This window comes from Nyctibius grandis, chromosome 7 (genome assembly GCF_013368605.1).
Source record: "Nyctibius grandis isolate bNycGra1 chromosome 7, bNycGra1.pri, whole genome shotgun sequence".
Lineage (NCBI taxonomy): Eukaryota > Metazoa > Chordata > Aves > Nyctibiiformes > Nyctibiidae > Nyctibius > Nyctibius grandis.
Genome location: NC_090664.1, coordinates 31796010 through 31818900, shown reverse-complemented (window position 1 = coordinate 31818900; position 22891 = coordinate 31796010). Strand labels below are relative to the sequence as shown.

General features: G+C 39.5%; 1 protein-coding gene across 3 annotated transcripts in view; it reads left to right on the top strand.

The window, feature by feature from the left end:
• Window positions 1–22891, top strand: part of LOC137665465 (probable acyl-CoA dehydrogenase 6) — a 101447-nt gene that overhangs the window by 45494 nt on the left and 33062 nt on the right. For all 3 annotated transcript variants that reach the window (XR_011048515.1, XR_011048514.1, XM_068404475.1), the window contains exons 3-4: window positions 15083–15212; window positions 22125–22231. Coding sequence is in view for 1 of the 3 variants with exons in the window: in XM_068404475.1 (XP_068260576.1) it covers window positions 15083–15212; window positions 22125–22231 (237 nt within the window). In the remaining 2 variants the exon portion in view is untranslated. The remainder of the gene's footprint in view (window positions 1–15082; window positions 15213–22124; window positions 22232–22891) is intronic.

The following is a 22891-nucleotide window of genomic DNA, read 5'->3' as shown; positions in this document are numbered from 1 at the left end:
TGGGGAAACAGGCCGAGGCAGATCATGCTTAGGCTGAAATGGCAGCAGTGCTGCTGACAGCAGGACGGTGTGCCGGTCACCACTGCTCCAGGAGTCAAAAATTCTCCTCCTGCCGCCTTCTGCTTGCGGAAGGGGCAGTGGTTCATACTCACTTAGGGATAATCTGTTATCTGCAAACGAATCTTCACAGTGGGATGAGGAAAATGACGGTCCCAGCTGGTAAAAGTCCCAAATCTGTGTTTGGGGTGGTGATCTCTGCAGGGCTGGGTGCCCTCACCCTCTGTTTAGGTTTGTCCTGTGTCTGCCTGTTTCTGTGGAGGCCACTCTTACACCAGACAAGGTTATGAAATGGCAATAAAAAAGGTTAATTTATTAAAGCATGCAAGTGGATGCCTAGCTGCAAAATTGGAAGTGCAGAAGAGAATTTTGATTTTTTTTTTTAAATTCTGGATTTAACTTAGCAAGAAGATCTCAGTGGTGTCCATATCGCCGCTCCGGACAGTGGACACTGGCAACTTCTCTCCACCTGAGGGCTGGTTTGCTCTGGAGGCCTCCAGCTTGCATCTTGCCCTGCTGATGTTTGAGGAGCGCCTCAGAGTTACTCTGAGCAGTGGAGCTGGGTTGTGTTTCTCCAGGGTCTCCACCTGTTTGCTTTTACCAAGAGGAATCTCCAGTTACATCACATACCACGCTGGTTGTGAAGATTCATATTTCCTTCCACCCCTTGCTTCATTGCATTAGATTTAAAAATAAAATACTTTTATTCTTAAACTTCCTTCTCCTTTGTTTTGTGCGATGGAGAGCATCACTCTCCCCATCTGTCTGCCTTCCTTCCCCATGCACTTCCCTGAAATTACTCCTCTATTGTATTCCTTAACTAATTACACTCTTTCCAGCTTCAGGCTTTTTTTTTCTCCTTTGACTTCTTCAAGATTGTGGCAAAATCCCGTAATTCGTGTATCAAGAGACTGGCTCGTTATACCTCTGTTATGTATCTTGCAGCATCTACTTTGCCATAGAGACCATAAACAACACAATATTAAATTGCAGGCGACAGATCTTTTTCTAAATTACTTTGTGCTTCCACACTATCCTTTTCCATGCCTTTTACCAGTTTTGTGGATCCTGCTGTCATCATTAAGGGGGAAGAATTTTTCGTCTTTTTATTAAGTAGTAACGTATTTTAAAAGAAAGTCTGTGGTATAATACCACAGTTTTATTGCCTCACTGACCATTTATTTTCAAGGCATACAAAATACTTCTGTGCTTCTGCAAAGAGATGAGAAAATGAAGGTAGATGAGTGGGTAAATGAGGGATAAGAGGTATGAGTGTTTGACCCTTCTTTTGTATGATGTTTTCTCAGCAGGAAAGACCTGATAGCAGGTAGTCTCTAAAGTGAAACTTGACCATCAAGATATGAGGACAGCAGCGAGGTGGTGTGAGGAGGTGAGGGCTTTTCGCTCAGTTATCAGCAGAGCTCAGTACTGTGGCTGTTGGCTGCAGTTGAGGAACTTAGCCAGAGGTTAGATTTAAAAAAGTAATTAAAAAAAAAAGGTGAGGGAAACATTAGGGATAATGAAATTTCAATTTAATTAGTTTTTATATAACCTTGTTGTCACACATTCTCTGTTGCTGGCAGGCTAAACAGAGAGGTCTTCTGGTCCAGCTGTAAAATCTGTATTAATTTGTTCTGTTTTTTTCTGTCTTTTCTAAATGTATAATCAACAAAACAATCAGATCAGCAATGCCCATTCATCTCGGTAGGATATTCCAAAAGCATCTTGAACGTGGCAAAAAAGAAGATAAATCTTCACTATCGTAAGGAACAGGGCTGGGTGGCACACAGTGCCCAAAGCTGGGTTTACACTGATGAAGACCTTTCAACAAGGGAGAAATTAGGAAGCAGTTTCATCCCAGGTCAGGATGGGAAACACAAAATGCAGGAGAGGATTTGTCTGAAGACTCATCCTAGCTCTGGAAAGTCAGCATGGAAGGACACACTGAGAGATGGAAAACAATTGGAAGAAAACTAAAAACCGTATCAAGATGTGTTGTTTGATTATCGATACTCGTCTTCAAATAAGAGTAACCAGTTTCTTAAAGCTCTTCATTCCAACATAATGTTGGAAAACATAAAGTTTGGTAGTTTTTTTCCTATTTTGCTCAAAGTTATTTAGCCTTAAGACTTATTTTTTCTGGAAGCTGACAGGCTGCACACATCTTTTCAACTTGCACGCCTGGATTAAACAGGACTCCAGCAGCACCAACCACTCCAACACAAAATCATGAGCAAGCCAAATCTTGCAGGTGAATTGCAATTGAATTGCAAGTGGGAGAAGTTTCCTAGTGGTGAAACATTACCCCGGGTAACCTCAGTCTGCAGCAGCAGAGCTCCCAAACACAGGAATTTCCCTAAAAATGGTAACAGGTTGGGGCTTCTTTTGTGTGGTTTGTTTTTTTTCTCTTCATGGCAATACTTCTAACACGTACGAAGAATCTGTAGAAGAAGGAAATCTATCTAATTCTTTTGTGTAAACCTCCTTAAAATACAGAGAATAGTGACTTGGTTTGATTTGAAAGTGTAATTGCTAAGGTCTGTGTTTTAGCATGCTCTCCAGGTGAGTTTGGTGCATTTTTCATGTCTTGCTTTAATTAATCGCTCTCAGTTTAGTCCATACTTTATCAGTGCTACTCTAAAATTTAGAAAACTGCATTAGCCACAGTCACAATGTGAGAAGGATTTCAAACAAGAAAAGACTCTGCACCAACACTTGATGTAAGAAAAACAGAAAATCTGTAGCTCAGTCATTACAGTTGCCATTTTTTCATAAATGAGAGCAAAATAAATGAGCCTGTTTTTTCCTGTTTCTGGTTTGGTTTTTTTTTTTAGAGGAAGATGATGTGCATTAATTCATGTTTGACTTATTTTATGTCCCTTGACTTGAAGTGGTGAGGCTGTAGCCTAGGAGATGCTGTGATCTTTTCCAGATAGAAAAACTTACCTCACTTTTTTTTTTTTTACCGCTTTTTTTTAATTGAAAGAGAATTTCTGCTTTACATTTGAGGAATAGTTCATGTAACTTCTCATTGTTTCAGTAAAGTATAGCATGGTCTTAAACCTTATTGCTAATTTTGAGGCCATTCAGTATTCAATGAACAATGTTTTTGTTCTTTCCTCAACTATTTTAAACATAGAGTGAGAGCTAAGCATAAATTAATGTCTTTGGTGTGGGCTTTCTTATTCTTCATGGTTCAGTATACTGATGTAGTTGGGAGAAGAGAGGCACAGTCACTGCTGCTTTGCTCGCTGTTAATTTAGAGTTGCCAGAATCGCTCAATTTGGGACTACCTAATGCTGAGAGATGCTATAACCTGGCTTTTTGTTAAGTATAATGAGTTAGCAAATAGTTTTAGCCTTAAAAGAAGGAGAGAAAACATGATAATGATGCAGCACTGAAAGGATATGCGGTATACTCAACATTGTGAAGCTTATGAGTTTTAGTACATTTATCATAATTTTGTGTGAGACGTTGCAGAAGCTTCAGAATGGGTCACTGATTAAAATCTGCGGCTGCTTATGTATCACTTTGCTGCTTCTGCATCTGGCTCTGGACTTTGATCATGCTAATGTTGCTGAAAAAGCTGCTTCACAAACTTGAACAACTGATCTGGCTCTTGGGCAGTTTATGAAGACAGTCTGGAGTTGCTGTGGGATTGGTACCTCCACCAGATTAAGGGTATGTGGAGGTGTTGAATGTGCCACGTTTTTCCGTGGGTGTGAGACACAAGCTTTGTACTGGGAACGTCTCTTTAAGCCGGAGCTGTTCCAGGGTGGACATCTGCACGTCTTCTCTCTCTGCTGAGCACTGTGGAAAGCCCGCAGCACCGCAGCTGCAGGTGAGCTCCAAAGGTCCAGCAGTGGTGGGCTCCTTGTGTGGTTCAGAGGGATGATCCCTGCATGCCCAGCCACCTCCCATGTCATGCACTGCCCATAAAGGAGCAGACAAGTTCAGCCCAGCACCTCTTCAGGGTGTCTCTGAAATACTGGAAAGCTTATCAGCCAGCTCTTTGGAGATGTGGCTGAAGAGTAACAAGAAGGTGGTAGAAAATATTTCTCTCTCTGAACAGAAAGAGTGTCCAGGAGACCACGGGAAAACAAAGGGTCCATCAGCAACCTTAGCAGAGTTGAGCGGTCTAACCATGATAAAAGGTGCCTATGGTAACAAAATCTTTTTCCGATCCCTTTCTCACAGCCCTGTGCTACTCAGCAGGGTCTCGCGGCCACAGAAACCTGTTGTGCTACAGCTGGGTGGAAGCACGTGAACATCAAGCAAATATTTTTGTGATATGTTTGATATATTTCTAAAATAGTGCCTCTTATGAGATGGAAAGGAATGTAACTCTCAAAACACGTGCCAAAAAGCCTTAATATGTTAACATAATTTCATGATTGTGTGTTCTGTTTCTGGAGATTCTTACACCTACATACCAATAAATTGACTGGGATTTTCTTTTTCATTTGAGATGTTTCAGTTACTCATTTAGAAACAGTACACACAACACTATAATGAACCCCTGGTATCTGATGGATGGTTGCCAAGCCTATCGTGTTTTAAAAATTGTTTGCAATTAGATGGATCTAATGGAAAGTACACAGTACAAGACCAGCTTAAAAAAATAGTAATAATATGTAGTTTCAACAGGTGCTTTTTCCTTCATGAAAAAGCTACCTTTCCCTCACCCATCCTCCCCAGTTTCCATCTACTTGTAGGTGTGTGGGAGAGATGGGGGAAGCAGGATGGCTCTGGAACATTTGTCTCCTTGGGAGGTGGAGAGGACTCCAGCCTCACTGGTATTTTTCTTCTGATTTGAAAGGAAGGTATGTTATTGGCTAGATTATTGAGCCGTGAAGATAATAACTCAGGTATTTGGCAGTACTTCCAAGATTATTTTTCAAACATCTCCTGGAATAATTTCCTGATTTCTGGGAAGAAGGATTTTCCCCCACTCCTAAATATATGAACTTGTTTTGCTGCTTTTATTTTCAAATGTGAATATTTAAATCTGAATTTTAGAGCCATCCTGTAAGTATGAATATATACAATAAATATATTGATTTAATATACTTTCCTTTTCAGAATTACTCAGCGTATGCAATAAAGTTTAATTCCTTTGCAAATTTACTATGTGACCAGGTATTCAAGGTATTCTTTTCCTGAAGAATACATTTATTGCTGTGCAGCTCTAGTATGATATTTTAAGAACAAGAATTTAGGATATAATTTGTTGTATAGCTATTTATAAAAAAACAAATGATTGAGATGAGTAGCCAGCTTCTGAGGTTCTTGAAGCTCCTGAGTGGTAGCTGAATGCATGGATACTCTTGCTCAGGTTCCTGAATGGTCTGTAAATAGCAGAGAGAGTATTCACGATCAGGAGAGGTCTGACTTTAGCTGCAAGTGTTTATACAGTCAGTAGTACAAATGCACTTTTACTATAGACTTTAATTTTCTGTGGCTAAACCTATTTTCTCTTTTCTGTTGTAAAAAAATACAGTTAAACTGTATGGTAAAAGGGTAGTTGTACTACTCAGAGCGTAAACGCTTAGGGTCAAAGTTATAATTCCGGCAGGACTGGGAGTTGGGGGAGGAGGAAAATATTTTCGAGGGGGTTTTGTGTTTGTTTTTTTTTCCTTAATTCATCTCACGTTTCTACAGATACCTTTAATCATGTCATTGTTCCCTTTTGTCCTAAGTTATTCTCTATTTATGTTACAGACCTCACTGTGTCAGTCAGGTAATTGTGTGTTAGGCAGTTTGATGTGTTTTTTAGTAGTAAACTGTATTATAATTTTATCTGCCTCGCAGCCAGGTGCTGTCTTTCCCCCTTGGAATAACTTGCCTTTCACGGTTTTGAGTGCTGATTTGTTACTGATTTCAGAACCAAATCAATAAGAAGAAACAGATAACCCAATAAATTATAATTTGTTGGGGCATAGCACAGAGGATGATGAAATGCTCACTGAAATAATGTAATATTTTGAGTAGAAAGTTCTTTTGAAGAGAACAGTCTTGGATGGGGAATTTGCTTTCTGTCATGCTATGCACTATACTGATAATCCTTTCATTGTGGCCAGTACCACATCAAGGCACACCTTCTAACTTCAATGTAAAGAAAAGTAGTGATGTAGCATTATTTTACATTGGAGATTGCAGTTCAGATTAGAATCCTGTTGTGTTAGCTTTTTTACAGAGAGAGGTAATCTGTTTTATTATATGGTATGGCTGACAAATCTTCAGGGCAAGGATGCACACAAAAACATAGGCAAAAATGAGAACTAAACCAGGTATTTTCAGCTCTAGAATACTGCTTGAAGTGTTTGTCCACACTTCCTAAACCAAATAAAAGTTATCAATGAAATATTTTTTCCGTTAAAATTATCAAGAATAGAGAAAGCACGGGAACATGTCAGTCTTACTGAAATGTCTGTTTTGTTGGAGAAAAGTAAGAGGAAATGCATTGTTTTGACACTGTGAAAAATCTATTTTCATTCCAGAAAGGTTTTTTTTATTGTGAAATTTCCTTTATATGTCTTTTTGGGGAAAAAACCCCAACCAAAATAAACAAAAACCCTGACAAAAGAGTGCAATTTCATGTCATAAAAATATTCAGATTTTTGCATTTTGACTTTTTTCCCAGTCTGGGATCAAACTCATGGCCCTTCCTGGAAAACAGAAAACGTGGGTTTTGTCTTAAACAGCTAACCACGCTCTATTGCTCAGAAATAGGGATGCTCTTTTATTGCTTTGCTTTTGCTAACTCAACGTAGTTTCAAAACCAATCAGATTTCACAAACAATCACAAAACATTGAAGATGCTCTCCTTCGGTCTCTGCTGCGCTTGGGCAGTGAAACATTTGGAGATTCTCTAGCAGTGTGACAGGCTGTCCCATGGGGCAAGGGCTTGGGAGTTGCAGGGGACGATGAGCTGTGGAGCTGGCAGTCCCAGCCCTGCCTGTGCTTATGGCTGCATCAGCCTGCGGATGCAGATGTTGCCAGCTGAGGAGAATTTTCACAGAATCATAGAATGGGTTGGAAGGGACCTAAAGACATCTAGTTCCAACGCCCCTGCCACAGGCAGGGACACCTTTCCACTAGACCAGGTTGCTTTTTTTTTTTTTTTTTTTTTTTAATTTTTGGTTGAATTTTGCCTGTTAATGCTCATAAACAAGGAAATTACCCAATGACAGAGGGGTGTGCTTCTAGCTGTGGCATTAGTTGATAGATGTCTCTTTAATTAAATTTATTTACTGTGATCGTGCTAAGAATATATTTTGATCTGCAATGTGACAGGTATTCTGGGATGGCATGGTATGTTTTTTTTTCAGTATCTGGCCCAGCTTGTCAAGGACTTAAAAGGGGTCAGCCACTGGAAAATAATTTGGTCCTATAATGATCAGAAATTCCTGTGGCAGCCTCCTATTGTGTGTTTCTGTTTGGAGTTCCTGTGCTACTGAACTAAAACCCATGTGCTAGCCAGGCTAGCTCCAGAGAACATCCAAAGTTCATTTAATTATGAAATAGTCTTTTCTGGAATTTATTCAAAACCAGCATTTGTCAAATTTCTTCCCCTGTGCCCACAATTTTAATTCTCAGTTTAAAACTCCATTTGGAGAGTGCAAGTTTTGGAACTTGTGATCTAGTAAAGTTTATGCCTTTGGCTGTGACATCTTGAGCTAAGTGGCTAAAGTTTTCCATGTCAGACAAATCTGGATTTCCAACAAGCTATTTGTCAGCTTGTGCTGGAATAAAAGATCTTGTAGGAAAGTAAGTTAAACACAGCTTTCAGCTGATACATAGCCTTTGTATTAAATCTTAGCATAGAAATTTTAATAAGTAGCAAATGTAATAAATCTGTGTAATCCCTGAGTTACGTAGTATTGCTTTTCAGTTTAATTATTTATTTATGTGGACTTCAGAAGAGTCAGAATGAGCTCTGGATCTCTTGAATGTTGACTTTATATCCTGATGCTTTTAAGAAATGCAAGTAATTAGTCTGCTTTTTGCTCATAGGGTTTGCTACAAAACCGAGTACAATTTCTTCTAATTTCAGATCTTGACCCCTTTTCATTCAGTTTTTAAAAAATCCTTACAAGTGTACATACTTGTATTCAGTCCTGTTACTCATCTTTTTCCTCTGTTTTGCTTAAATTGGAGAATGTTCTTCAGGCTCTGTCTGTATGTTACCTATTGATAAGTCTGTTCCCATTTTCTTTCCCTGTTCACCTATGGGATGTTGAATGTCTGTACATTACTGTAGATTCCTTATAATATCTATTTGTGTATTCAGATCCTGATGGAGGAAAATTTGCCGTGATACAGAGTAACATGAACTTTTTGTAGTAGTTTGTGGTCGTTCACATGAGAGGAAGAGTCCTGAATAGGAGCACCAGCAGCACACAAAGATGATGTACCTGCTTCATTCTTGTACAGGTGTGAGATTAATTGATTTATTACCTGAAATGAATGAACACGTTTAAAAGAAGCTAATTGAGCAGCCCTGCAGTTGTTTTCTTGGGAGGAAGAGCACATTTTATATGGGGCTGGCATGCCTCATAGAGGCTGAAGGCAGATTTCGGTGCCTCTGAGGGCTGATTCACAGTGGTGTCAGCAGGACCGCGGTGGACACGCACCATGTTGAAGGATGTTGATGCAATGTTTGCCTGTTCCTCAGAAGGGTGGCAACCTTCAAGCTGGAGAGAAGCAGTATTCCCTGCTGGATAAGCCTGGCTCAGAGAATTAAACCGAGCATCCACAAGCAAAGCTTAAACCAGGCAAACGTACAACAGCTTGTAGGAATGTATATGTTCAACGTATGTAAGGAGGTTGACAGTTGTGGCTGGTTGACTGACCTCAAACAGCAGGGAGGTTGCAGAGGTGCTATTCTTGAAACCTAGGCTACGGTTTGTTTACGAGCTTGCCCAAAGAGAAACCTCATGAGAAGTAGCACGGCTTTGCCACTGAAGCTCAGGAGGTGTGATATTCAGCCTATGCACTTCTTGACTTCATTTTTCCATGTGGTTTTTTTCTTGTTTTCTTCATGCTGTGGCATTTAATTTGACTGACATTTTCAAACGCACAATAATTGAGATCTGTACTTTTTAACCTTAAAGAAAAAAATTGTAGGATGGTTTAACTAGGCTTCTGTGGAACTGACTTTGGGTCAGAGCTGAGGGGAAAAGTAATAGCTTAAAATCAGGCAAAAGATGACTGAGGAATCTATGACCAGTGATTGCATAAAGTTTTTCTCTGGGTTGGAGCTGATGCAATAGCTGGCGCTGGGGACTGTGTGCAATCTTGGATTTTCTCTTTTCTTTCTTTCTTTTTTTTTTTTTGGCTACTGCGTCTTTTTATGCTGTTAATGTTTCATGTGTTGCCATCTGGACATTTTATTCTATTGTACTGTGCAGCTCAGCTTTTCCTTCCCCATAACATTGTTTGTATACAATTTTGGGGATTTGTGTGATTTTTTGAAGAGGTCTGATATCCTTCTGAGTTAGAAGATTTATGCAGATGGGATTGCTGACTCAGATGGCACTTGGTGACACTGTATAACCATTTAGAAAATAAAGAAAACTTACAAATTTGTGTGGGAGGTTTATGGAAGTCAGAGGGTAACAAGTGCAGCTGTTGTCAACCAGTGATTTAGAATATACTCCTCTGGCTTTCTGAAGCAGTGTCCTACACAACTTTGAACCCTCTTTAAATGTATCTGTGCTGCCTCCAGCTAGGGCCAGGTCTGTGTGGTGCATTTATCTGCTCAGTGGCAGCCACTGTGGAGTTCCTACTTGGCGTGTTCTGTTGGTTTTATAGGAGAATTTTTATCCCTACCCTGTGGAGGAATTTTCTCCTGTATTTTCCAGTGTAGCTCTGTCTTAATCTAAAAAAGTGCTAGACAGATCCGATCACCTTATTCATCTCAGTAAATTTTGAATTTTGTTTCTGAAGCAGCAACTGTCATGACTTCTATGGCAACGCGTATTGCAGGAACACACAATTTGCACTGTTAATTGTTCAGGGATTGTACTTATGCCACTAACTGTATATGTTTGAAAAGGAATGAGCAGCCAATCCATACTTTTCCTTTTCCAAAGAATATTGGATTACAAGAGTAGTATTACTGAGTAAAACTTTGGTTAGCAGAAGAGGTCGTTGTCTGCCTTGGATTTTTTGAATGAACTAGTGAGTATCTGTGAGAGATTGAGTACTGTATGTGGTGGTGATCTTTCTAGGATCAACCAAACACAAATATAAAGCACTGTAATAAGTCCTACTTTGGGCCAAACTGAGGGAGTTTGATACATCTGTCTAAAATGATCTGTTAAGGGGAACTTTGCATCTTGTATGAGGGTTTTTTCTTTCTTTTTTGGGTTTTTTGGTGAACTGATCCAGGTGAAATAGCCAAAAAATGTGTTCATCTCAACAAGGCTGAAGTGGACGCACAGTGTTTCTGTTAAATGAAATGAGAGGTTTTTTCCACTGCATCCAGCAAGAAGCAAATAACCAAGAAGGCAGTAGGTATTTTCTGAGCTTGATCAGCCTGGGCTATTCAGAAGGGATTCGTGGGAAATTGCACAACACGGAGAGTTACCATTTGGTAGTTCTTTAAATTCCTTTTATGTAAAGAATAGGAAAGGAATTACGGTAGGATTTCTGTACTGTCCTACCTGGTGATGTTTGCAATTATGTAACTTCAAGGCTCTTTGTAGTCCTCTGGAGCTGAAAGTCTTGAACTATATTTATGACAGGTGAGTAAGGTTTGAACACTTAAATTTTGCTTCTGTTGATTTAAAATTTTAGGCTGTGATGAAAACTGACAATTAGCTGTGTCATCTTGGTGTCAGATGTAGGAGTCTCTCAGACCTATCTTAAGAATGGGAGTTGATTCATGTTTTATTTGTCTTTCTAGTCATTAGAAATAAGAGCACATGTTTGTTTTTTCTTGCACTGAGTTAGGTGCCAATAGTAGAAATAATACTGCATGATTTCCTTTGGTGTAGATACACTTTATGTGAACTGTGGAAGCTCTGTAAACAAACAGGAGAAATTATATAAGCATTTAAGATAGTTACCAATACAGCTGTACTGTGTTTTCACCATTCCTTTTTCCAGGCTCACGCACATTCTCAAAACGTTCTGAAGACCCCGTTTCTCCTTGCTTTAACTCACTTACAGATCCTTTTCACCACAGATGTTGTAGTTCCCACTGACAGCTACTAGATGGGGTTCAGAAGCAAATTCCAAATAGAATAAACTCTTAAAAAATCTGGACTGGAGACTTCAAGCCTGTCTCATCATTGAACAGAGTCGTATTTGAACAGGGAGCCCATAGCTGAACAAGTTACAAGAAATGTGTTGGTCTTCACAAAAATGAAACAATTGTATGAAAGATCTCAGCTTCTCCTTTGCCTTTATAAGTCCTTTTTCATAGACATTCTTTGCCTTTGTTTTCCCAACTGATCTTCTCAGCAGTGTTTCTGTTTTGACATGTTGCAGCTGAAGATCAGATAGCCTTGCTCTTTTATTTGTATTTTTGAGCATCATCTTTGCTGTCTACCTATATTCATATATAAAAGTCCTGATACCCTAAATTATCAGATTTAGTAGAATGTACATGTGCATCTTAAAACTTATGTTTTTTAAAACTTGCTGTTTTCTCTTGGACTGCCACTCCGCTGCCAGTGTCACAAACTTAACATGTAGAAATAGGCTGGCCTATATAAAATAAGGACCTTTTTTTTTTTTCCCCCGGTTAAAATAATGTGGCGGTGGTCGTTAGTAGAAAAGCACAGAGCCAATTTAAAAGAAAAAATAGGTTCATATACTGACCATGGTGTGGTGGGTTCACCGTGGCCAGCAGCCAGACACCCACCCAGCCGCTCGCTCACTGCCCCTCCTCAGCAGGGCAGGGGAGGAAATATGACGGCAAGGCTCGAGATAAAGTCAGGGAGACTGCTCCCCAGTTACCATCATGGGCAAAGCAGACTTGGCTTGGGGAAAATTAATTTAATTTCCTGCCAATTAAAATAGATTTGTGTAGCAAGAAACAAAGGCATATTAAACCAACATGTTCCCCCCATCGTCTCCCCCTTTTTTCCAGGCTCAACTTCAGTCCTTCATTCCTGACCCATGTACCTCCCTCCCCACCCCGAGTGGCACAGGGGGATGGGGGGTTGCAGTCAGTCCATAGCAGCTCCTCTCTGCCACTCCTTCCTCCTCACACTTTTCCCCTACTCCGACATGGGTCCTGCCCATGGTTTGCAGTGCAGAATCTTTATTTACTTACGTGTTCATGTGTTCTTGCTTTGGGCTTTATAATTTAATTTCTTTGTAAAAGAACCCGAAATCAAACAATGGATAAGTTATCAAATTAATCCATTTAACAGCTGGAAGTTATGCTATTGTCAGCAAAAAGTAACAATTTGAATATAGCAGAGTTACCTTTTTCTACCTGTTTTGAATTATAAAAGCATTAGTGCATTAGACTTTCTGCCTAGTTTTGCTTTGCTTTGTCCTTTCGATATTTCTTGCAAATTAAAAATGGAAATGTAGCCAAACAATTGTCTAAAGGTCACTCATCTCATTTTAAAGTTAAATGAAATAGTTACCCTAGAAATGTTTTACACGTGAATATTTATATATGCTTATTATTCTTTTTTTTAAAAAAACAACAATCAAATCTGAAATTGATTTGGTTCCTTTTGTTATGGATTTGTAACCAAAAATTATATTAGGCATGGTCTTTGCTCTTCTGAATGAAAATTAGATGGACCTATTAGCATTACATTATTGTACAGATACTTCCAGGAGGTGGTGTTTGTTGACGGGACTGGCAAACACGACTCTCCTACCGCCAGCTTACTCCCTTATAACAGTAGGGGTTATTCCAAAAAAAGTAAGTCTTATTCCAAATAAGAATTAAACATTAATGGCGTAAAACGTTCACCATCATCGCTGTGACAGGTGGAAGTAAGAACGATCTGGTGGTTTTGTCTCAGTTTAAGATCCGAGTCCTGTAGCACATGGTGTGATGTGCTCGTACCAGCCCCAAAATAGCTGACTGGGGCACTGGCAGTGGGGCTGCAAAAGCCAGGCTGCCACCACGGGCTGGGGAAAAAAATAAGTTGCAATGCTGCAAGCAAGTCTGTTATATAGTAATATATAATGAATAGTGGCATGAACAAGGAATGTATGTAAGCCATACACTTACATAAAACAGTCCTTTGGGTCATTTTTGTGCATAGCATTCCTCTTGTGAAGGTGCTTTGGGTAAATCAAGAAACTAAGGTTTTGATTTGTGAAATTAAGTGAAAGACAGGAATATAACTGTTTGGTAGACAAAACCAAAGATAAAATTAGTAGTAAGCGTAGTTTGGCAATAAAATGATCGACTGATTTTAAAAAAATTACAGTCAAATGGAAAGCATTTGTGAGGTCTCAAAACTGAGTTTATCTATTATAACTCTGCTATAGATTCATAAAAAATTAGCAAAAACTCTCGTACCACGCATCTTTAAATAGCCTTGCCTTTGTGTGCGCGTACATTCCTTGCTGTTCCTCAGAGCATTTATTTATTGATGGGGCCTTTGTAAAGGCAAGATAATTGGATTATATATTATGCTAAACACATTTCCATGTTACTGTTGTTTCACTGTAGTGCTTAAGCTCAGTAAGAATTTAGATTTTGTGTATATTTTTAAGAAACATTCTTTATTTTCAGGTAAAATTTTGGAAAAGTAGTTATTTTTTTTAATTCTCACAGTCCAGACTATTCAGGATGACCTAAGGAGAAATGTTATTGGAAAATTGAACTTCACACTTAGCTGGTTGTGTTTTTCTTTCTTTCTGCAGAAAAAGGATGCACAAAGATAGTTTCTGTGGGTGTAGGAAACAGATGATAGCACACAAAGCCCTGTGTTTTTATGCACTGTATTGTTTTGATTTTTAATTTATGGTGTTTTTTGAAAACTCTGAAGCAGGTCGGAAGAGGGGCGAGCTCAGATAGTGCTTGATGTCAGCAAGTGAAAATGGAAGAGAGTCGTCTGCCCCTTATTGTGCGTGTGAGGGGTGGGGGATTGTGTCTATTTATTTGAAATCTTAGCTGGTCTTCAAATGAGAGAAAAACAAAAAGAGGAGGAAAACGTTATCTAATCAAAGCTGCTCAGTCAACGAATGACGTCAAGCAGTAACCTTCTCTTTCTCACCATATTTCCTTTGGACTGTAAACTATTTAATACAGCTAGAAATTACCTCATCCATCATAGCAACGTAGCGCTTTTTTGTGTTTCACTACGTGGTGGGTTTATCAGTGCTGGGCCCTGGGAGGAGGTGAAGAATAATATCCTCTTTAATTGAATTTGCAGATTGGAATATGGGGAGGAGAAACGGCTGGTGCTGGCAGCCTCCCGCTAATGAAAAATGCTTTAATGACTACAGCAACCAGGTGCCGGGATGTGAAACACGCGTGTTCGGTGTTGTGCTTCTGTCTAACGTGGATTTTGAGCTACAGCGGTAACTCAACGTAGGGACACCACCGGCACGTGGTCTTGCTCTGTGCTGAGTTGACTGCTGTGTGTGAGGAAGATGAGCTCCCCTTGAGTGCGCTGGGGGCTGAGAGCATGCATGTTGGGGGGGTATCACAGAGAAATAGAAGCACTTCTTAACTCGTGGTGGTTTGTTCACATGACCTTGCTGTTAGTAATTTTGCCTTCTCATGTCTTTTTCAGCAGCACCTCACTTCTTCCTGTTGTTTCTAGTAAAAGTATTGATGCTACTTAGGATATCCAGATGTGACCTGATGTGTACACAGGTAATTGGAGCAAGTGTAACTTTAAGTTCAGGTTCTGTAAAGAACAGCATGGCATCACTTTTCTGAAAGGAAAGCTGTTAATTGTCAAATATATAAAAATTAGAAGTGAAATTGCAGTTGGCAAGTACTTGCAGTAGCAATATTTGATTTTTTTTCCTTGTCACTTATGCCAGTCTAGAACATCATTATCATATATTTCGGGGTTTTTTGCAGAATATGGCGGCATGGGCTTGGACTTCTCCTATAGCATTGCAGTGGCAGAAGAGCTGGGAAATATCCGCTGTGGAGGTATTCCTATGGCTATTGGAGTGCAAGCTGGCATGGCTACTCCTGCTCTTACAAGGTAATTTTCAGAAAGTTTGTTTTAGCTTAAAAATCAAACCATTGTGTGTTTAGGCCTAAGACCCAATCTACCCAGAGTAGAAAAAACCATTACTGTGTAGATTTTTTTTCTAGTTGCTCTTCAGTAAAGCTTGAGGAAGGAACCTACTCTCTGCTTCTCAGACAGTTTGGTTTAAGGGAGAAAATACATATTTTTTTTAAATGTTAGAATATTATCCATTGAAATGTAGGCCTTTTTTAATAGTAGATGATCTGTTTCCAAACACAGAACCTTGGTGCCACAACCAATAAAACAATCTTAATTCCAGAATCCCTCCATTCATGTTTGTGGTTTTTCTTAGCCAGATATCCCAGTGCAGTCATACTAAGGATGTATTTAGTTGTAATGATTAGGATCAGGCTAATTCTATTTTATAATTTGCTTGCTTTTTTCCAGCTTTACAATGTGCTCCTTGCTGACTGTAACTTTTCAGAAATAATGATCAATATCAGTGTAAGTCCTAAAATTGTAGCACGTATATCATTCCTCCTAAATACGCCCATGCCAGGCAATTACTCATCTTGCTTTTTCTCATTTGATTGTGTCAGTGTTTCCCTTTTATCACTTGCTGCCATTCAAGCTCCTGCACCTTCTGAATCTGGTTTGTTTTTTTTTTTTCTCCCTCAATAAAAGTGGCAGTTACCAACTACTTCTTCATGTAGTAGTTTCACAGACATTCTGCATCAAAAACAGCAGTTTGCAAAACTAGAGGGAGGTGACAGGCTGATCCAGCCCCTGGAATATGGATACACCAAAAATTCTGGGAGGTGGTGGTGGGAATTAAATTCAAATGACGATGGTGAAGTCAGAAACTTATCTGCACAAAACAGGTATACAAGAGGGGACATTTTGCAAAGAAGAGCATTTTAGGGTTGAGTTGTTTGTTGGTGGGTTTTTTCCCCATTCTGATTAAAAATGCCTGTAAATCCACTGTAGAGCCTGGACTTTAAGCTCCCTTGGAATTTATGTTCCCTTGACATCCATTTATCCTTTTCTAGGTATGTACAACTTCAGAGGTGTCAGCCATGGGAAATCTTTCTAAAAGTTTTCTTTTCCTTTGTGTAATACACCAAAAGCTTGCTGAAAGCATGGAGTTAATGATGTCTGTTGCAACAGTAGCTTAGTTATAGTCCATCTGAGAATAAAACTAGTATTTTAAAAGACTTCAGAGAACAGTACCTTGCCCCCATGATCACCTTTTATTCCCAGGGGTTTAAAAAAATTTGTGGGTAAAAGAAGATGGGATTTTGTTCCATTGCAGGTTTTTTGCCTTATGTTACTTTGTTCTGCTGTTGAGGCTATGTACATTTGTGCTAGTGAAATCCTAAAGTGGATGTTCTTGGAAAGTAAATGTGAAAATGTCGTTAAGATGATGAAATCTGTAATTGAATTTGCATCTGTATTAGTGAACTTCTTCACTGTTAACTCAATTCCACTGACCAATTATACAGTACAGTGTCCCACTCTTAAGCTGTAAAAGTGAAACTTGGTAATGAAAAGAGAAAGCTGGTTGCTACAGGAAATTTTGCATGGATGCAGCTTTACGTCATGCAGTTAGTGAGAGGGATAACTGCTTGTCCTGGGTCATGGATTCACATTGCATTGACAACCTGGATGGTTTCTTTAAAAGTATCTGTGCACTGTGGTGATCCTAAACAAGTTCAAGAGATAATCCAAATTTTGCATCTCAACTATGCATTGTTACACATGGTGCATCAATGATGCACAAATGAACAGTAGTATAGGAATCAACCATCATCCCCTAAAAAACTTTTAAAAAGAAGTTTGGAGCCCTTTGTTGGCTTTCTTAACTGTGGACTTTAATCAGCATTCATCGAGCATGTATTGAGTGCACCTGTGAACCAACTCAGTGAATGTGATGTCATGAAGATGCTCTGCCAAGATGAATTAGAGATGTTCCCTCAATTAGATATATAGACAGTGCAGTAGTTTGAACAGATGGATGCACATATGCATGCCAGCACACACACAGCTTTTTATATTTTCATACTTCGGAAAAATAAAGTCTTAAAATTATTTAGAGTTGGGATGCCTCCTGATGCTGTTTCTGCAACTTCCATGCTTCAGTGAGAGGCTGTTGCAAGGCTTAGTTTGTGAAGGTCTTTGAGATACTCAGTTAAATAGGAAGTACGTTGTAGTAACAGTTTAATTATATAAACTACAAAGAGCATAGTGATTTTGAAAATGTTACCTGTATCTGTTTGCCTGTTCACTGTTCCTGCTGCTTTTTGCTTCATTCTTTATGATTTTGTCTGCAACCTTCAGAAAGTTATACTTATGGTCGTACTTGGAAGCAACCCTGTGGATTTTGATTTATATGCATTTCTATTGTGCAGACAAATGTGGGAGAAAATAGTTTTGTTTCACTTGAAGATGCTCAGACTGCTCCATTTTTTTTTCCCCAGCTTCTTCTAAGTGAAGCAGTAGCAGTTCTAAATTTGAGAACTAAATGCAGAATGTATTGTCAGCAGTGATCTGACCTTTGATGTACCTGGTTCTGAACATAACTTTTTGTCAGTTCTTTCAAATGCATTGAGATGTAATACTTGACTTGCTTTCACGCTTACAAGTAGAGTGGAGAAAGTAGCTCTCAGCTGAGGCAGTGAATGAGATACATTTCCCTGGGTTTGTAAACAAACCTGTAGGGTGACACATCCATAGTGGTACCAGATCAGTGTAGAGCTCCTTTATCTTGGCAGTAGGCAGTAAACTTTCTTTTTATTTTTTTTTTTCCTAGTATTTATAGAAAAAACAGTAAGGATAATGATGATTATTTGGTGCCTATTTCATCAGCTTACTCGTCACTGATTATTTCTCCACCCTGAACAGCAGCATATCTGAGAATGTCAAAAAAGTTACAATTCTACTGTCTCTTTTCCTGTTTGCTGTAAAGGAGAGAAGCTGCAGCTGACAATCAGAACAGCAGTTTTGAAAAGCAGGATCATCCACTTGATCAGCTGGGAAAAGGGTGAAAATGGGAAGGGGTCATTCAAGAGCCGAGTGGTTTTCCCACTGGCATAGGGTAAGGGAAGCTTGGTTTTGTGCTTCTTCAGAAAGAGATGCCACATGAGTAGCTCTTAAAAACTGCATGATCTGAAGAGGGTCATCTTTAATATGACTCCTCTTTTACAATACCTGCATTTTAGTGCAAAATGCATTCCTAAATAAATAGAAGACTGATGTAATCATTCTTAACCAAAACCCTTCAGGTAGTCTCATCTGCATGAGGTAGTCATACCCGTCAGGTAGTCTCATATAGGCTTTTCATCTGTATTCTTTTCAGAACATAGCAGTAGCTCAAACTGAGCAATTTATTTCATAGTCTTCAAATAACTAAAGCTTAAAGGCTTGATAAAAACTAGTAGCCAGAGCACTTTTCTTATTGCTTTTTTTCTTATGCCATCTTTCACAAAAAGTAAATAAGTTTTTTAAATGCGGGTTTTTTTAAACTCACATGTCTTCTGATCTTGACTGAAATAGGGACTCGAGGAGAGAAAGCTGATTGCAGTGTGGATTCTTTTAAATCCAGGTTATGTAAATTTCTGAACTGAATGGGACTTCCATGCTGCCCGAGGGTGCTGCTCTTCACCAGGCATTTCTAACCCTTTCTGTGCCTCTAAAGAGCATTTCTTCCCTTTTGTTTTTTCTTGCTTCTTTTCCTGTATCTTGGAGACCCAAGGAGTACTGCTAAAGCTGAAACTGGACATCACATGGTAGGATGCCTGTGCAGGACTACTGAAGCAAAAGCGTGGCATGTGGCTACTGCACTATTAATAGTTTGAGTCTAGGAACAGAACAGAAAGAAAATTGGGAGAAATTCACCTCTTGCTAATATGTAAGAAGGAAAGCGACAGTAGGTCAGTTACCCTCTTCTTTGCCTAAAGGAAATCTTTATATTCCTAGAAAGTCCATGAGTAAACTGTTGTGTCATCTTTGAAGTACTGTAGAAGAATGCATAGATTGTCTGAAAACTTCTCTTCTCTTTTTTTTTTTTTTTTGCTTTATTTTTGCTTTGGTGGTGAATAGTGCTTGAATGTGTGAGCTCCAGTGCAAGAAAGCTTGAATTGATCAAACACTGATAGCCATGTTAGAAGTGCCTGCAGCTGTTCATATTCAGAATTTCAATTTGCACTTAATAGTGTATCATACTAGTTCTACTCAGAACTTTCCTTACTAATATAATTAATTCATTTCAGCTCAGCTTTTTTCCCCAGAAGTAGAAGAAACAAAAGTGAATAAGATCTGCAGTTCTAACAAGATGATTATCAGCCCAATTAAGTCAGAATAGTGATGTGCAATAGACATATTTTCATTCAATGTAGCAATCTGACCTGTCAGAAACTGGATTTTTATATATATTTGCGATAAATAAAGGTGACTTAAAATTTCAGGAAAAATTTCTTCACTGAAAAGGTTGTCAAGTGTTGGAACAGGCTGCCCAGGGAAGTGGTGGAGTCACCATCCCTGGAGGTATTTAAAAGAAGAGTAGATGTGGTGCTTAGGGATATGGTTTAGTGGTGGACTTAGCAGTGCTAGGTTAACGGTTGGACTCGATGATCTTAAAGGTCCTTTCCAACCAAAACGATTCTATGATTCTAATTGGCAGAGCACATAAACAGAAATATGTGGATCAAGGAAGTGTTCTTACATCTGCGTTTTGCCGTGGTTTTATTTTCCTCTTACCCACCATTTACAAGATTGTATACCATTGTCATTTTTGTATTTGTATTCATGACATTGCACCAATGTTACTTATAAAGTGCGGAGCAAGAAAGGATGGACCACTTTCCTGCAACTCTTAAGGTGTCAGAATCTCACACGTGGGACTTCTGGGTTACCCAGCATCAATAAGGAGCTCCGGTTTATTGACTGTAGACTCCTGTGTGTGTGTATACATACACACATGCATGAAAATATATTTGAGAGTGATGCTAAGGCTGCACAGTTAATCACATGGGAAACTATGCTCTGGGGTGTGGCCCCAGACCAGAAAGCAGACATTGTCTGGTCTGTCTTGAGCCAGAGCATGATCTCATTGCAAACAGAGGTTTCTAATTCTGGAGCTGTTAAACTGGAAAGAAGTGGGTATTGCATTTATGCAAACCTGAGATTTTGCTGGGATGTGTTTAAGATGGGTAGAATTTTACAGAAACAACATATTTCTAACACAATAGCTAGCTGCTTGCTGAGCTGCGTGTCCTTCCTGCAAGGCATAGAGACCCATGATCTTCTGAAGATAGTGTTGCCAGACTGTTTTTTTAATTGCAAAATAACTTCTTCTGTAGCCTCATTTTTGGGAAGAGCTGAACTGTTTTCTGGAACTGAAACCAAACAAACAAAGATATCAAACCAAAAACATGATTCTGAGGAAGGTTCTTGTCATGGAAATCCTCTGTTGAAATAACTACAGGTTGGCAAAGTTCTAAGCATCAGAAAGCATTGCCAAAAATCCCTGCTATCTCCTCTCCTAATCTGACTTTTCTTGGTTTTGGTTTGGTTTTTTTGTCTAATGAATTTTCAGCTGGCCGTACTTGATCATGTCCCAAGAAAAGGGAAAATTAAAAAAAAAAGTACGCTGCATAACAGGCCAGGGGACTTTGTCCCAGTATGCTGGAGGAAGGAGTAAACACTCCAAGCTCGCTTCTTGTATTTATTTGGGATTGCTGCCGTGATTGTTATCAGCAGGGATGGGACTAGGAATTGAGCTCCTGGTGTGCACAAAGGGTCTGCCAGCTCCCAGTCTGTTCTCTGGCCGTCCCGTGTCCTTTGACTGTTTTGTGTCAGGATTGGAGAGGAGGGGAAGGGTCAGAGTCTTAACTTAAAATGGCATCACTCCTTTGGAAGTATTGGGACAGTGTTTTAGAAGGAGGGCCCAGGTGACTGCAGTCTACTTTGGCAGGCGGTGAGCCGAAGGAGATCAGTGGAGATGCTGACCTGAGAAGCCTCATACTGAAGAGGAGGCTGAGGAGGAACTTGGCTTTTATGAATTTCTGCTCACAGAAGAGACATTTCATGACGCGAGGAATTTTTCAGTCTAGCACAAGAGAGGTTCAAGAACTAGACCATGAGTTCACTATTCACGCTGCAAGACCAAATTAGTGAATGTTAATTAGGACAAAATCAACCGTGAAATGAGATAGACCATGTTTTGAATCAAGGAAAGCAGCTAAACGTTGGAAAAAAAAGAGGGTACCTCTTAACTGAATTGAAATATGGCCAAGTGAATTTTTTCTGTTAAAATGCCATCAACAGTTTGATGTTTCCCTTTTTATTTTTGTGGGGACTAAAAGAACGGCTGGAAAGAAGCACTAATGGATTTCACCGTGTGATTTAAATGCAACTGTGAAATACTAATAATGTAAATACAGATATTTGCAGAGAGTGGCTATCACATGTCATAACTTTTCAGTCACCACTAAAACCTGGCAAAGAGCTGATGCAAAAGTCAGAAGACAGACAGAGAGCAGGTCCTCCATCCTGGCTGACTGCAGACTGGTGCAGGAGCATTGAGGGGAAACCCCAGGGACTATGTCTATTTAGATCTGATAACTCTCAAAAATCTGATCATAAAGATCAGATTTTAGGCATCTAGACCACGCATTTCTGTGGGAGTAAGATGCCTGAATACTTGTAAAAACCTTGTTTAAAATGATTGTGGTTGCAGTTCTGGTGAAGGCTCTGAATCATAGCTTTGGAGGGGATCTGTTCTGTCTGTTGACTCTGGGATAGGTTTTACCTAGTCATAGGAAAATTGATCACTCTGTGCATAGAACAAAATTTGCAACTAAATTGTAAATAAAGTTTACCTTCAAAAGCTTTTAATATCCTGTCTTTTTCATTATATTGTTGCAGATTTGGTTCTGATGAGTTGAAAAAACAGTTCCTCGTACCAACTATAGCTGGAGATTTTGTGGCTTGCTTGGGAATCAGTGAAGCTGGAGCTGGGTCAGATGTTGCAAGTAAGTTAACCTAGCAAATTGCCAATTTTAGACAGCCTGGTGTTTTAATGGAAAGAATCTGCTTTCCCTGACCCTCCCCTTTGCCACTATCATTTGTAAGATACAAAGGAAGGAAAGTGTGGTGTGGTGAGGGCAAAAAATGATATTCCAAGAGCAGTAACGCATGCCTCTGATGCATCCAAAAGCAATCAAATTGAATGTGTCAGTGAATCAATACCTATAACCCTGTGTAGGCTGAGCACAACAGATTTAATATGCAGCTGTCATGCCGGCCCTGGATTTCTCCTCGTGTCTGTCCTGCTGCTGCCTCCCCTGTTCTCTCCGGGCTCGCCACTTGGCTGGGAGTGCTCCAGCACCTCCTGTGGTTGCACAGCCACTGGCAGTTGTGCAGATCTGCAGATGGACGTGATAGGGCATGTGACCTGTTCCACTGTACTAAAACTTGCACTTTTAAAGCAGACCTCGTCACTGGACGTGGGCAAATTGCAGAGCTAGTCCGTGCTGAAAACGATATCACACTTTCACAACAGGTTTCTCTCAATCATTCTTACCTCACCTCAGCCCCTTCTGTCATTCCTGTGCCGCAAAGACATCTCTGAACTGGTGATTGTTTTATTTAGAGCTGTGAAGAATTTGCCATGTTAAATCCATTAGCTTTGT